At 44.5% G+C, this 15,175-nt stretch overlaps 1 protein-coding gene across 1 annotated transcript in view; it reads left to right on the forward strand.

Moving 5' to 3' along the window:
- The first annotated feature begins 886 nt into the window (after nt 1-886).
- The window catches only part of SLC22A18 (solute carrier family 22 member 18), a 51,824-nt gene continuing 37,535 nt past the window's right edge, over nt 887-15,175 (forward strand). Inside the window, exons 1-4 of the mRNA XM_069740205.1 lie at nt 887-1,069; nt 6,487-6,584; nt 9,146-9,291; nt 14,025-14,157. Of these exons, the coding sequence (XP_069596306.1) occupies nt 959-1,069; nt 6,487-6,584; nt 9,146-9,291; nt 14,025-14,157 (488 nt within the window). The 5' untranslated portion in view covers nt 887-958. The remainder of the gene's footprint in view (nt 1,070-6,486; nt 6,585-9,145; nt 9,292-14,024; nt 14,158-15,175) is intronic.

A 15,175-nucleotide genomic window follows, 5' to 3' on the forward strand; every position in this document is an offset into this window, starting at 1 on the left:
ACTGGGGAAAGAGCGAATTTTAAAGGGACTGACTCAAATTCATAAATGGATAAAATTGCAAATTACTGATAAAATCAAGCAAGTCTGCAATGTATTATCTCTGTTCTTAGTCGAGAGTTCCAACCAAAGCTGCCACCACCAGAACTGTCAATCATCAGGAGGAGCGCACCCCTTCAAGCAAAGCAGGAAGCCAGGGGTTGGGGAGCGCTGTGCTCCTGAATATTCATCCTGAGACCACCCCTTTAATGGGGAGGTCACTGATGGGGCTGGTTTATAGTAAAAACTCCTGTGCTGTGTACATGCTAAAATCAGGATATCCTAGGAAATCTCAGGCTGGACATCATGGTGGCACAAAGATGGCAGCGACATAAATGCCGCTGTCAGAGATAAACAGCTCCGATCGCAGCTTTAGAGGCAGGAGCTGGCTGTATAACACAGCCGGCACCTGCCATGTATGAAGCTCAGCTCCTGAGCCCGCACCGTACACCCGCACTCCTCAAAGGACTGGCATGTATTTGTTACGTCAGGATTGGATTAAATAGCTTGGTGGCTAATAAATCCGCATCTTGGATGTCGGGTATACCCCATAACGGTACAGACAAAGCCTGTGCGGTCCGATCAAAAGTCTGCATAGGAGCTGTATACACAAAACGGGAAGAAGTTTTGGAACAAGACTGTTTGCAGGGTTGACTTTTTTTTTTCCAATGAACTAGCAGAAATAAGATTGGAAAAGTATGCACGCCTTTTACATTTGCAGTCCCACAGTGACAAGCTTTTACGTTATGCAGTGAAATAGTTACAGCAGGAAGGGTTAAATCGCTGCACTCTGTAATCCATGCAGGGAAGGAGGAGTCAGCCATGAACTCTGTACATAATATAGTGAAGGAAGAAACTGTGAGAATCTGACGTTTTCCCCATAGCCAGTGCCGAGCACACAAGCTGCACTGTAACACGGGCAATGGTGGCTGATCCAGGGACCTCCAGGCCACGGGACCAGGTCATCAGGGTCACCTACCTACTGACTGCCCTCGATGTCTCCTGTCTGTTCATGCAGTTTGCGGTGACACCGGTAAGTCTACATATAATCATTGCAGACTGTATAATACAGTTTCTATTTCAGTTTCTCACCATTTCCAAGATCCCTGTATAACAGGGGTGTCAAACTGCATTCCTTGAGGGCTGCAAGCAGGTCATGTTTTCAGGATTTCCTTGTACTGCACAGGTGATAATTTAATTACCAACTCATTATGTGTGTAGGTGATTAAATTATCACCTGTGCAGTACAAGGAAATCCTGAAAACATGACCTGTTTGCAGCCCTCAAGGAATGCAGTTTGACACCCCTGCTGTATAGGACTGTACAAAAATGCCCAAAACGAAAACTCAAAATGAGCTCCAACCCCGTCTGAGATATCTGGCACAAGTGTTCCGTGGTTATTAAATTAATGACCAGAATTCTGATTTTAGGTCCAACATTTAAAGCACGTAGATGTAGTACTATATTTATATATGGTTAGTAATTTATATTTCTGCCTAAAGTCACCACCAGGGGGCACTCACTATACAGTAAGTATACATTTGAGTGCAGAGAGCTCCCTCTAGTGGTGGCACAGACAGGTATAACTACAATTACGTAGTGAGATTTATTATCCAAGAAGTATCGTTTCTCCTTGCGGAGATCGACATGCCAAGCATGCCGAGATGAGGAGACGTAAAGCCGCAATGCTCCTCTGGGAAATATGCTAATTATGCAAAAGAGTCACCACCAGGGGGCACTCACTATACAGTAAGTATACATTTGAGTGCAGAGAGCTCCCTCTAGTGGTGGCACAGACAGGTATAACTACAATTACGTAGTGAGATTTATTATCCAAGAAGTATCGTTTCTCCTTGCGGAGATCGACATGCCAAGCATGCCGAGATGAGGAGACGTAAAGCCGCAATGCTCCTCTGGGAAATATGCTAATTATGCAAATTGTCTCTTCAGAGAGGAAGAGAGCTAGAACGCTAGTGCCACCTATTGGAAGTAGCAATCCTAAAAGTCAATGTTGACACTTTAACGAGCCTTGTCACATGACTTAGGATAATAGCCAAACCAGAATCTCAATTTGCAGACACTGTGTTTCGGGGTACTTCTTCCTCGTCAGTGCAAAGTGGAGATCTAGTTTGGCTGTGTTCGAGGCGTCAGACCGGCAGTACCCCGAAACACAGTGTCTGCAAATTGAGATTCTGGTTTGGCTATTATCCTAAGTCATGTGACAAGGCTCGTTAAAGGGTCAACATTGACTTGTAGGATTGCTACCTTCCAATAGGTGGCACTAGAGTTCTAGCTCTCTTCCTCTCTAAAGAGACAATTTGCATAATTAGCGTAGTGAGAGAGAGAAAATTTAATGTCATCTTTTGGGGAGCTGAGATGAGGGATGTGATCATACTGTAGAATATGTTACAACATAATCATGAATGGGATCAGAGAAGAAACATTTGGAACAGTCAGTCCATCAAAAATGCTAACATTTAGCAAAAAGGTTTGCAAGACCATGATTCAGCAGTTAAGTCAGTAGTCCATAGCTAACGGATAAGAACCCTGTGAACCTCCTATTTTATGGCATCTCTGGCACTTACGTGATGTAATATAGGAGGGTGGTGCTGTTATGGACAGTAAGGAACACGCTGTTACTTTAAGAGACTGCACCCCCTTGTCTGGCAGGATTGAATGTTCTGCTTCTTCCCTGCAATAGAGTGTGTGAATGAGCTGGACTGTGCAGATGGCAGGGGTAGAGCCTGAACAGCGTGTGTGAGCTGAGGCTTCTGCAGAGAGAACTTTGTGCTGTTTGCTGCAAGAGAGGAGAACTGCGTCCTGATATAGCTGCAAGAGAGGACCCACAGCCTGTAACAGAGTGGACTTGTGAGATTTGACAGACTTTTCCGGGTGCAGCGAGGGTGGCTGTCTTGTATTAGTTCGAGGAGCCACAAAGATACCGAGAAAGGGATTTACAGTTTCCAGGAGCACCTCCAGGACCCAGAAGCAAGGAGAAGACCACGTTTCACGGAGCTGACAGAAAGCCGTGCGCACCACCGTACTAGACTGTTGGGGGCCCCCAGGGACTGGATCTGAGTCCCCAACATCACCGTGAGTTTGTTCCTGTTTTGTGCACATGTCAGGGCCTAGTGTAAGCTTCAATAGTCAGAACACGGCAGCCGTGAGGCCTACTTAATAAAGGCCAGGGAGGTTATACGTAAAGTAGCATCATTCTTTGTTTATGGTTTGCATTTACTTGTGTGACATATATTGAGTCTGTAACAGTTGGAGCACCGTGCTATTTTACGGACAAGCTAAAGAATATAACTCTTGTAAATTATCTTTTGCCATTGCATACCCCTGTTTGCATCTTCCTCATTTACTTCATTCCTTGCCTTCTAATAAATCTACTCTTTGTTGTTTGCACCTTATCTTGTGTACGGTAGTCTTCCTGCACCGTGGTGGTTCCCCGGCCATCGCTTCAAGTGGTGCTGCGAGTAGGGTACTGTGACCAAGATGGAGGCAGCAGACTGCAACAGTGGGAATGCTAATGTTAATGGAGATGCTGTGGGCATTGATGGAACCCTTGCATGGACATTCCCTATGTGCACCATATTTAGTGTGCTACCAAAGTTTGACAGCAATAATATGCCACTTTCCGACTGGGTGTCCCTGCTGCAAAGCACCCTGAAGATTTATAACATCAGCCCAGACCTGCAGTCCAGTTCATTCACACAGTCCATTGCAGGGCAGAAGCAGAACATTCCATCCTGCCAGACAAGGGGGTGCAGTCTCTTAAAGTAACAGCATGTTCCTTACTGTCCATAACAGCACCACCCTCCTACAGTAATACCTGAATCACGCTGCAATCATGACACTTCGCTGGGCCTATGAACCAGAAGAGATGCCAGAAATTAGTAGCAGCTTCACAGGTTTGAGGTCCAGTGGCCGTGGATTACCAATGTGGCTGTCATAGGGTTACTGCGACAGTGTGGAGCCAGAAGACCGCAGTACTCCAGCGCTGAGAAGAAGCACTTCTCTTTCATTTTAATGATGTTTATTCCTTTTGGCAGAACAGGGGGTTATTCGGCCATGCTGGAAAACTCTGAGCTGGCAGCTTAGCTCAGTTAGCCACTCTCTTCCCCTTTATAATCTGGGCTCTGATCCAAATCCTTGTCAGAGCTAGCATTGGCTACATGGCTTCCAGAGGGAGAGGTGTTCATATGAAAAGGAGTGCTGGAGGAGTTATCTGTGACTGTTGCTTGGTTTGTAAGTGTGGAAATTCCTATCTCTCTCTAGTTTATTCCCCTACCTCCACTCCCCGGTGCATTCCTCTGTTATATGTGAGTGGATATGTGAGTGAATATTTTGTATCCCTGTAGTTTTCTGTTAACCTTTGTTTGTGTTGCCTTGTTTGTCGGGTTGGTGTACTACAGTGCACAGTAGCGTCCCTCTTCCCTGGGTGGGGAAAAAGAACAAATGGATGGTTATCTCAGGAGATAAGGCAAGGATGGAGCCCACGGCATCTTCACCTTCAGAAGTACCCCGGGGAATAGGGCAAGCTAGGGCGGCCCCTAGTGGTAGGGTCAGGGAAGGAGCCCCTGGTCCTGGGTCACCCGACAGCTGTGTTGTGACAGTGGCTACTGGAACTGAGTCTTATGAATCGCTTTGCTCCACTCCAGCCTTATCCCCTTTTTGGGGTGGGGTGTCGGCTTTTGCAGCATGATGTACATTTTTATCCAGGTCTTGTCCGTGGACCTCTGAGATCAACAACAGGAGGGGTTGTAATACACAGTCCTGCTCCCTCTGCAACAGTCAGCATCAAAACTAGGTAGCAGTTCAACCCCTTAACCTGCACCAGTGACCCTATTCCCTCACATCTCCTTCAGTCCTTCTCCCCGGCTGTCACTACCCACCTATCTAAAATATTTAACCTCTCTCTATCCTCTGGTCTCCGGTATCTTCCTCCCTACATTTAAAAACGCCATCATAACCCCTTTACTTAAAAAAAATCCCTTGACCAGAACTCCGCTGCTAACTATAGACCGTTCTCTAATCTTCCCTTCATCTCTAAACTCCTGGAAGGCCTGGTCCACTCCCGACTTATCTGCTATCTCTCAGATCACTCTCTTTTTGACCCTCTACAATCTGGCTTCTGCTCCTTACACTCTACTGAAACTGCCCTCACTAAAGTCTCTAATAATCTAATAACAGCTAAATCTAACTGGTGAGATCTGTGGTCTGTGTCCGTGGGCCATCCGTGTGTTACATCCGCCAGTACTGGTGAGATCCGTGTTCTGTGTTTGTGTGCCATGTGTGTATTGTCCATGTGTCATATCCGCCAGTACTGATGAGATCCATGGTCCGTGTCCGTGTGCCATCTGTGTGATGTCTGTGTGTCACATCCGCCAGTACTGGTGAGATCCATGTTCTGTGTCTGTGTGCCATCTGTGTGTTGTCCATGTATCATATCCACCAGTACTGATGAGATCCGTGGTCCGTGTGCCATCTGTGTGATCTCTGTGTGTCACATCCGCCAGTACTGGTGAGATCCATGTTCTGTGTCTGTGTGCCATGTGTGTATTGTCCATGTATCATATCCGCCAGTACTGATGAGATCCGTGGTCCGTGTGCAACCTGTGTGTTATCCGTGTGTCATATCCGCCAGTACTGGTGAGATCCATGTTCTGTTTCTGTGTGCCATGTGTGTATTGTCCATGTATCATATCTGCCAGTACTGATGAGATCAGTGGTCCGTGTGCCATCTGTGTGATGTCTGTGTGTCACATCCGCCAGTTCTGGTGAGATCCGTGTTCCATGTCCGTGTGCCATCTGTGTGATGTCCATGTGTCATATCCGCCAGTACTGGTGAGATCCATGTTCCGTGTCTGTGTGCCATCCGTATGTATGGATGTAACATCCGTGTGTCAGTGTGACACGTACCGGCGCCTGGGAAGACGCGGTACAGTTTGCGCTGTTCCCAGGCTCTCAGATATCTTTATTTACTGGGTTTTCTGTCTGAAGCTTGGACGATTTTTCATGTGCTCATCTGCAGCCGACGTAAGGCAGCGACTACATGGCGACTTCTGTCACTGCATAAATCACGTGGCGAGAGTTCACTAAGTCGCAGCAGAATACAAGTGAATGTGTCGCAGTGTAACCCCGATGGTATCGCAGCAGACTTTTGTGACTTTCTTATCAGAGTTGCAATTAGACCTCATTAATTTATATTTTGCTACATTGTAGCGTACGGAGATGTGACCCAGTCGCGGTGTAGCCCCAGCCTTCTGGCCATCATATAAGGTTATAGCCGCTCCTCTGCACGGTAATGATATTTTGAAGCAAGATAGGAGAACTCCGTCCTTTCTCCTTCTGCAGATGACGCCCCAAACGTTTCTACTATTTGCCGCCATCTAAATATTCTTTTTGCTTTCTTCATATGATACATCCGTTCTCTTATTCCCGCAGTATCTCGCTAGGAGTCTCGGCTTGGATACAGTCGGATTTGGATACCTGCAAACCGTCTTTGGGATCCTTCAGCTTGTAGGAGGCCCTGTTTTTGGCAGGTACAAGCTTTGTAATACTATTTTTCCTTTTTTTATATTTGGGGTGAAACAGAATTATTCAGATAAATAAAAGCTCATTTTAAGCCCTCAGTCATGCAACCGCCAACTTGCAGCACAGAGTATTTCAGTTCACCGTCTTTCAGGAGATGAGTGCTCTCTTCTTGTAGGAGGCAGCTGTCAGTGTCAGCTTTTGGTATTGGTACAGTGTGACTTATCAGCTCATTAGCACCCCCACTCTAGAACTTTAGAGGTACTAAATTACAATAAAGGAGAATTTAAAGGGGTTTTCCCTAGTAATATTGAGCCCCATGTCACCGGCCTTATCTCTGTTCATGAGGATGCAATAACCTTCCAGAAATCGTTAACAGTTTGTAGATCTTTGCTCTGATTGAGGAGCCATAATAAGGTCAGTCACTTCTCTCCTAGAGCCTTAAAGTTAAATTGTCAGTGACCTCCTCTAATCCTGGGACACACGTAAATCATTCATAATGTCATGTGAAACCGTCTTTACATGTAAAGTCAACAAACTCCTTGTACATGGGAGAAAGAGGAAAACTGGCAAGAGATATCTTCAAAGGTTGGTGCGAATGGTGGAATAAACACCACGTCGAACATCCAAAGGCCAGAAGGTCAACCTGGAACAGTCTGGGGTCATGGTTTCAACAAGTAGCATACGCCGAACACTAAACCAAGCAGTGCTTTATGGGCAAAGGCCAAGGAAGAAGCCATTGCTGAAGAAAAGACATAAAAAGGAACGACTGATCTTTGCCAAAGAGTATGTTGTCAAACCACAATCCTTCTGAGAAAATGTTTCGTGGACAGATGAGACAAAAATAAAGCTTTTTGGCAATGCAAAGCAACAGCTTGTTTACAGACGGGGCAATGAAGCTTAAAAGGATATGAACACCCTACCAACAGTTAAGCATGGTGGAGTACACAGGAATGGTTGAAAAAGAAAAAAATGGACTGTTTAAAATGGCCAGCAATGAGTCCTGACCTCAATCTTTGGGGTGAGCTGAAATCTGCCATTGGGAACCTGCAAATATTCAAGAGCCTGAACAAACTGCAAAGGAAGAGTGGGAGAAAATACCAGCGGAGAAGTGCAAGAAGCTTATAGATGGCTACAAGAAATGTTTGGAGGCAGTCAGCTGCTGTTTATTCTGTTTCTTCTTTGAAATTGTAACATGGATGTTGAGAAACAATGGTTTATTGTTGTATTTCTTCAGACGACTAATTAAAAACATGTATTTCTGAAGATATTGTACGGACTATGAAAAATGAAGGGTGCCAATAATAGTGAGCAGGACTGTAAGTGAAGCCAAAGACTGTGATGTATGTATGTATATATATATATATATATATATATATATATATACTGTACATGTATGGCAAAGACGGGTTTATGATACTTGACACCTCGTATGGTCTCCCGATCTTCTTCTCAGCTTATAGCGTTACATCAGCTTCTTCCTATTGGGTCCCCGAGAGAAATTCTGCAAGAAAACGCCAAACATATGCTGCATTCTGCAACCGCGTGATTTACAACACTAGTTATCCACTTTATCAACATTGCCCTTAATTCCTGGGCTGCACTTCTTATTAGGAAATTTCACATAAAAAAACTTACACCAGATATCTAGTATTTACACCCGGCGCGAAAATAGAAGTGACAAATAATTAATTATAAAAACATAATTTTTATTTAGAAAAATCAATTTTAAATATTTTTTTTTAAAGTATAAAATTCAGGAAGAGGTAGAGGAAATAATGGAAGCCTAAAGCTCCTCTATGTTGGTAGTAGCACAGGTATAAGATAACAGTATAGTCATACAATTCACAACAAAGTGACTAATTGCTAGCAGAAGAAGCATAGAGTAGTTGACTGTTAGATTTGAGGTTTTTTTTTATTTGTATAAGACTCCCCCCTGAAGAAGCTGAGCGAAACGTGAGCATCAGGAAGAAGGTAGGAGCTCCCTACACTCTTTTTTTGCAGCGGTTTACCAAATAGGTGAACTAAAAAATCGTTTATCACTTCATTTTTTCAGCTAGCATTCACAAGGGACTTATCCATGATCGGTAGTCAGCTAATGACACCTGATTAAAGCAATGGTTAAAGATATAATTGTGCCTATCAGATGTCGTTAGCTGACTACCTATAATGGATAAGTCACTTCTGAATGCTAGCTCAAAAAAATGAAGTGATAAATGATTTTTAGTATACCTGTTTGGTCAACCGCTGCACGAAAAGAGTGTAGGGAGCTCCTGCCTTCTTCCCCCATGCTCACGTTTCGCACAGCTTCTTCAGGGGGGAGTCTTATGCAAATTTAAAAAAAAAAACTCTCCGGCCCAATAGTCAACTGTATGCTTCTTCTGATACTAATTAGTCACTTTGTTGTAAATTGTATGACTATACCGTTAGTGTATACCTGATATCAAGGAGTATGTACCCTGCCGTATACACCCTATGTAGCAGCCAGTCCGGATTTGGGTGAGTGCACGTTCCATAAAATTAATGTTCTTTGCTAATAGTCAAATATTTATTGTGTGCTACTTTCTTCCAGGTTTTCGGATCAGTATGGGCCTCGCGCGGCGCTCACACTTTCCTTCCTGTCTGCGTCCATCTATTACTTGATCCTTGCATTTACCACCAACATCCCCTTCCTGTTCCTGTCCCGGCTCCCGTCGGTTTTCATGCACGGTCTTCCAGGTACTGAGCTTGCGTGGGATGAGATACTTCTCCTTCATGTGGTCACAGAATGAAACCATAAAACTAGCTACCTGCAGCAGCCACTAGGTGGCGCTCTCTATCTATGTCTCTAATTTGTGGGACAAGGTGCATGTACAGCACTTCCCCCCCCCTAGTGGCGACTGCTGGAAGCTTTTATGGGAAATGATCTACTGGTGGAAGATTCGGGGAGATTCCAATACAATCTCAAAGCGTAAAATGTGGAAAATAAAGATGTCATAATGTAAATAAAAAAAGGGAGATTCCACCCCATCCCCCTTCCAGTGTGAGTCAAATATTTTTGGAAAATATATTTAATTATTGTTTTACTAAAAAAAAAAAAAAAAAGTAAGTTCCTAAATAAACAAGCTGAGGGCGTGGTGAGCGCTTTACCTTCTCACTGGCTAAATGGCCGAGCCTATCACACCATCTAACAAGATTGTCCTCATTCTCAGAGCCGTATTTTGCATTTGAGTGTTTTCACGCACTCCTACCTATAATAGTGAATGGGATCAGTCACATGTCCGTGATTGTTCAGCGCAAAAGATATGTCCAATATTGATCTGAATGTCGGATCAAACCTGAAAATGCAAATCTACAGTACTTATTTATGAAAAGGCAGGACTGCACTTGGATGCCATCTGTGTGCTGTCCATTTTTCAGGGACTGATAGGAGATGGTGGGATACTCAAATGAAGCGTCATCAGGGAGCAAAGGCTGAGATCAGTGCCACAATGTCTGCCCCTTCCCTGCAATGAAGTACATCAGTGACCTTAATTTCAGAGGCTGGGCTAGTCCCTGCTGTACTGAGCATGCGTTGGTTTTCAATAGATCCTTGTCATTGTGCACTGTTCTTATCAGCGCACAGTGACAGTTCGCTCTCGCTGCGGCTCTCATCAGAAGTAACGAATCAGCAGGAGAGTGCACTGTCAGTATGCATTGTAAGAAGAATACCAAGCGTGCAAAGACCAGTGGCCGCTCCTCCCCAAGTGACGTCGCTTGCTGGGGCAGCACTGGTGTCTGCTGCCAGGTATTCTTCTTACAATGCGTACTGACAGTGCGCTCTCTGCCACCTCGTTACTTGTGATCAGAGCCGGTGAGAGAGAGGAAGTGACAAGAATCTACTGAGCATATGTCATCAGAATTGACAACAGATGCATGCTCAGCAGAGTAGGGACTAGCCCAACCCCTGAAAAGGAGGTCACTGATGATACTTCTTTTCAGGGAGGGGCAAGAGACTGCTGCAGTGACTACAATGTCTACCCTCCTGGTAATGCTCTGGGATTCTCAAACGAAGCATCATCAGAAAGAAAGTAGTAAAAATAATATACACTGCTCAAAAAAATAAAGGGAACACTAAAATCCGACATCCTAGATATCGCTGAATGAAATATTCCAGTTGTAAATCTTTTTTCATTACATAGTGGAATGTGTTGAGAACAGTAAAACCTAAAAATGATCAATGTAAATCACAACTAATATTCTACGAAGGTCTGGAGTTGCAATGATGCTCAAAATCAAAGTGGAAAATCAAATTGCAGGCTGATCCAACATCAGTGGAAATGCCTCAAGACAAGGAAATGATGCTCAGTAGTGTGTGTGGCCTCCATGTGCCTGCGGCAGTGGATGGTCTCCTGAGGGATCTCCTCCGAGACCTCGACTAAAGCATCCGCCAACTCCTGGACAGTCTGTGGTGCAACGTGATGTTGGTGGATGGTGCAAGACATGATGTCCCAGATGTGTTCAATCGGATTCAAGTCTGGGGAACGGGCGGGTCAGTCCATAGCTTCATTGCCTTCATCTTGCAGGAACTGCTGACACACTCCAGCCACATGAGGTCTGGCATTGTCCTGCATTAGGAGGAACCCAGGGACAACCGCACCAGCATATGGTCTCACAAGGGGTCTGAGGATCTCATCTCGGTACCTAATGGCACATGGATGGCTGTGCGGCCCTCCAAAGAAATGCCACCCCACACCATTACTGACCCACTGCCAAATCGGTCATGTGAAGAATGTTGCAGGCAGCAGATCGCTCTCCACGGCATCTTCAGACTCTGTCACGTCTGTCACATGTGCTCAGTGTGAACCTGCTTTCATCTGTGAAGAGCACAGGGCGCCAGTGGCGAATTTGCCAATCCTGGTGTTCTGTGGCAAATGCAAAGCGTCCTGCACGGTGTTGGGCTGTGAGCACAACCCCCATCTGTGGACGTCGGGCCCTCAGACCATCCTCATGGAGTCAGTTTCTAACCGTTTGTGCAGACACATGTACATTTGTGGCCTGCTGGAGGTCATTTTGTAGGGCTCTGGCAGTGCTCCTCCTGTTCCTCCTTGCACATGGGCTGAAGTAGCGGTCCTGCTGCTGGGTTGTTGCCCTCCTACGGCCCCCTCCACGTTTCCTGGTGTTCTGGCCTGTCTCCTGGTAGCGTCTCCAGCCTCTGGACACTGATGGACACAGCAAACCTTCTTGCCGCAGCTCGCATTGATGTGCCATCCTGGATGAGCTGCACTACCTGAGCCACTTGTGTGGGTTTTAGAATCCGTCTCAAGCTACCAGGAGTGTGAAAGCACAACCAACATTCAAAAGTGACCAAAACATCAGCCAGAAAGCATTGGTACTGAGATGTGGTCTGTGGTCCCCACCTGCAGAACTGCTCCTTTATTGAGGGGGTCTTGATAATTGCCAATAATTTCCATCTGTTGTCTATTCCATTTGCACAACAGTTTGATTTCACAGAAGTTTGATTTACTTGGAGTTAGATTCTGCTGTTTAAGTGTTCCCTTTATTTTTTTGACCAGTGTATATATATACTGTATATATAGATAGATAGATAGATAGATAGATAGATAGATAGATAGATAGATAGATAGATAGATTAGATTATGGCACTACATAGATAGGGGTTCAGGATGAAAATTTATTTGTGTTTCTGACCGCCCCTTTAAGGCTATGGGTGTAAGAAAAAAATAGGAATAAATATTGAGCCACCGTACGGCATCTCATTTTTACAGATACATTATATTATAGTAAACTGCATTTAGTCTTGTAAATATTTAGTAACTGCTGATGTATAAAAACAGATGGATGACAAATGAGTTTTCTGAAAGAAACTTGGATGATTTCCTTGTATGCTCGTGTGAACTTGGCCTTATTGAGTGTATTCAATCTAATTTGAATTGGCAAACAAGGAGGCAAACATTTTTCTTTTCACTTGGACAGACGTCTCCTACAGCCAAATAGATGCTATCCATTAGTGCAGGTGAAGGTGCAGCGACGGGTGAGGAATAAGTGTCCACACTGAGCTGCACTACAGTAGTATGATGCTATATAACCTCCCCCACCCAAAAAAACCTCACCATTCCACTATAGCTGGTGACTGTTCTTCCACATTTTCTAGCCCCATCCTGCAAACCAGAACATCGAGTGCACTGAATGTGGAGCGTATAGGCAAGTGCTCTATGCAGAATGCTACAAATGCCTGGAGTGTGAATACATAGCTAGAATTGTGGATTAATAAAGAAACCACATTCCTTGATTAGAGAAACTCTCCATATAAACATAGATAGCAATAAAGAACATTTGGGAGCTTAAAGTAGGAAAAATTGTGGATATTGTTTTAAATAAATCCTTTACCTTGTTTATAGAAAGGTACAAAAATCCTTCATTTATAGTCACACAAACCAGACACATTAGCGTAAATTTTTACAAATGAGAAACGCGCGTCGGGGGCCCAGGTGTAACGTATACGCATTATACCAATGGGTAAGAGGACTTTTTAATATCTTGTAAAAGCCATTGTTATGGAGCTGATGTGTCTCCTATGCTCAGATGAGCTTATTCATATGCATCAGGCCGGTTTCACACGTCAGTGGCTCCGGTACGTGAGGTGACAGTTTCCTCACGTACCGGAGACACTGACTCACGTAGACACATTAAAGTAAATGTGTCTCTGCACATGTCAGCGTGTTTTCACGGACCGTGTGTCCATTTGCAAAGCACGGAGACATGTCAGTGTTCATGGGAGCGCACGGATCACACGGACCCATTAAAGTCAACGGGTCTGTGTAAACACGTACCGCACACGGATGCTGTCCATAAATTACATGGGGGAGGGGAATGCATTTTTAAGCCATTGCATTAAGAGCTGGTCCCACTACATCCCTGTTGCAAAAATTAGTTTTACTCCCAAATATATGCATTAAGTAAAAAAAAAGAAAAAATGCTCCCAGAGATGTATGCGCAATACTATTTTTTATCCACTAGATGGAGACATTGTACCATAATTTTCCTTTCTCCTATGTTCATCCTGTTGAAGAGCAGGAATCCCCAACTTCTGTATCAATCAGTTTTCAAGATCTCCGCTTTTGCCTTCATTCAGGAGCCTGGAGGAGGTTCATGTGATGGACATACAGCTAATTGCAGTGCATTTTGCCGGCACTTGAATGACCAGGAGAGATTGTATCACAAAAGAGTAAATATTGAAAGTTTCTATTGAACAGAAAGCAGGGATCTTGAAAAGTCTGAGAAACATTGAGAAAGAAATTATCTTGGACAATTTTAAGTTTTACAGTAAAAATGCAAAGTTTTATTTGCTCAAAGTTTGAATATCCCTTTAAGAAAGAAAACTCTAAAAGGCCGAGTGGAATTTTCTTTTCCGTATTGATCTAGATGGGGTGATAATGGCCGCTGCTCAATGATTCTTTCATGTTTGATAGGAGCTCAGATGATTGTAACCGACCTGACCACGGCCCAGGAACGCGCCGGTGCTCTGGGGAAGCTCGGCCTTTGCTTCGGATTAGGGATCATCGTTGGATCCTCACTGGGAGGCTACCTGGCTACAAGATTTGGGTGAGAACTCTCTAATACAGCGGCGGACACAGACAAAGCAGGCAGACAAAGAGTCCTGTCTATAAAAGAAGCGGCTTTGGTGCTGAGTGTGGGGCCCCTTACCTACTGGGCCACTGTGCGGCTGACCCAATGATATGCAATGGCATCACTAGAAATTTAGACCTGGGCCCCCACCTGTATGTTCGTCAGATGTATGGGCCCTTGTAGCGTTCCAGATCGTGTGTTCGTCTTCTCATGTAACAATGTCCTCCGTCTACAAGCCAGTAAGGAACTCAGCGCTCAGATTCCAGTGAATTAAACAACTTTTTTAACAGCAATCCAATTAGTTAACGTTTTGGTCCTAGTGTTAGGACCTTCGTCAGAACTGATCGCCTTCTCATGAAGGGCCAAATACTAGGACTTAGAGGACTCACATTAGGTTCCCATTCAGATGAAGACTTTATTCTCAGAGAGGAAAGGCATTGTTAGGTCCTGGTATACGAGAACCGCCTTATCGTGGCTACCAGGTACACATGAATTGGCTAATTTATGCCCTAAACTTTCTCAATTTTTTTATATTTCTAGTGCAGTAATGCAATTCAATTTTCATGTTTCATGTTTGCAGGTTTTGGCGCTACAGTGTGCTGCCTTATTCCTTCCTGTAATAATGTCCCCCATCCTGGACCCATTCCTTTTATAATGTCCTCCATCCTGATCCTTTTCCTGGTATAATGTCCCCATTCTGGGTCCTTTCTTGGTATAATGTTTCTCTATCCCCTGGTTAAATGTCCTCCATCCCAGTAACCCTTCTTGGTGAAATGTCCCCCATCCTGGACCCATTCCTGGTATAATGTCCTCCATCCTGATCCTTTTCCTGGTATAATGTCCCCATTCTGGGTCCTTTCTTGGTATAATGTTTCTCTATCCCCTGGTTAAATGTCCTCCATCCCAGTGCCCCTTCTTGGTGTAATGTTCCCCATCCTGGACCCATTCCTGGTATAATGTCCTCCATCCTGATCCTTTTCCTGGTATAATGTCC

Source organism: Ranitomeya imitator, chromosome 9, assembly GCF_032444005.1.
Source record: "Ranitomeya imitator isolate aRanImi1 chromosome 9, aRanImi1.pri, whole genome shotgun sequence".
NCBI lineage: Eukaryota > Metazoa > Chordata > Amphibia > Anura > Dendrobatidae > Ranitomeya > Ranitomeya imitator.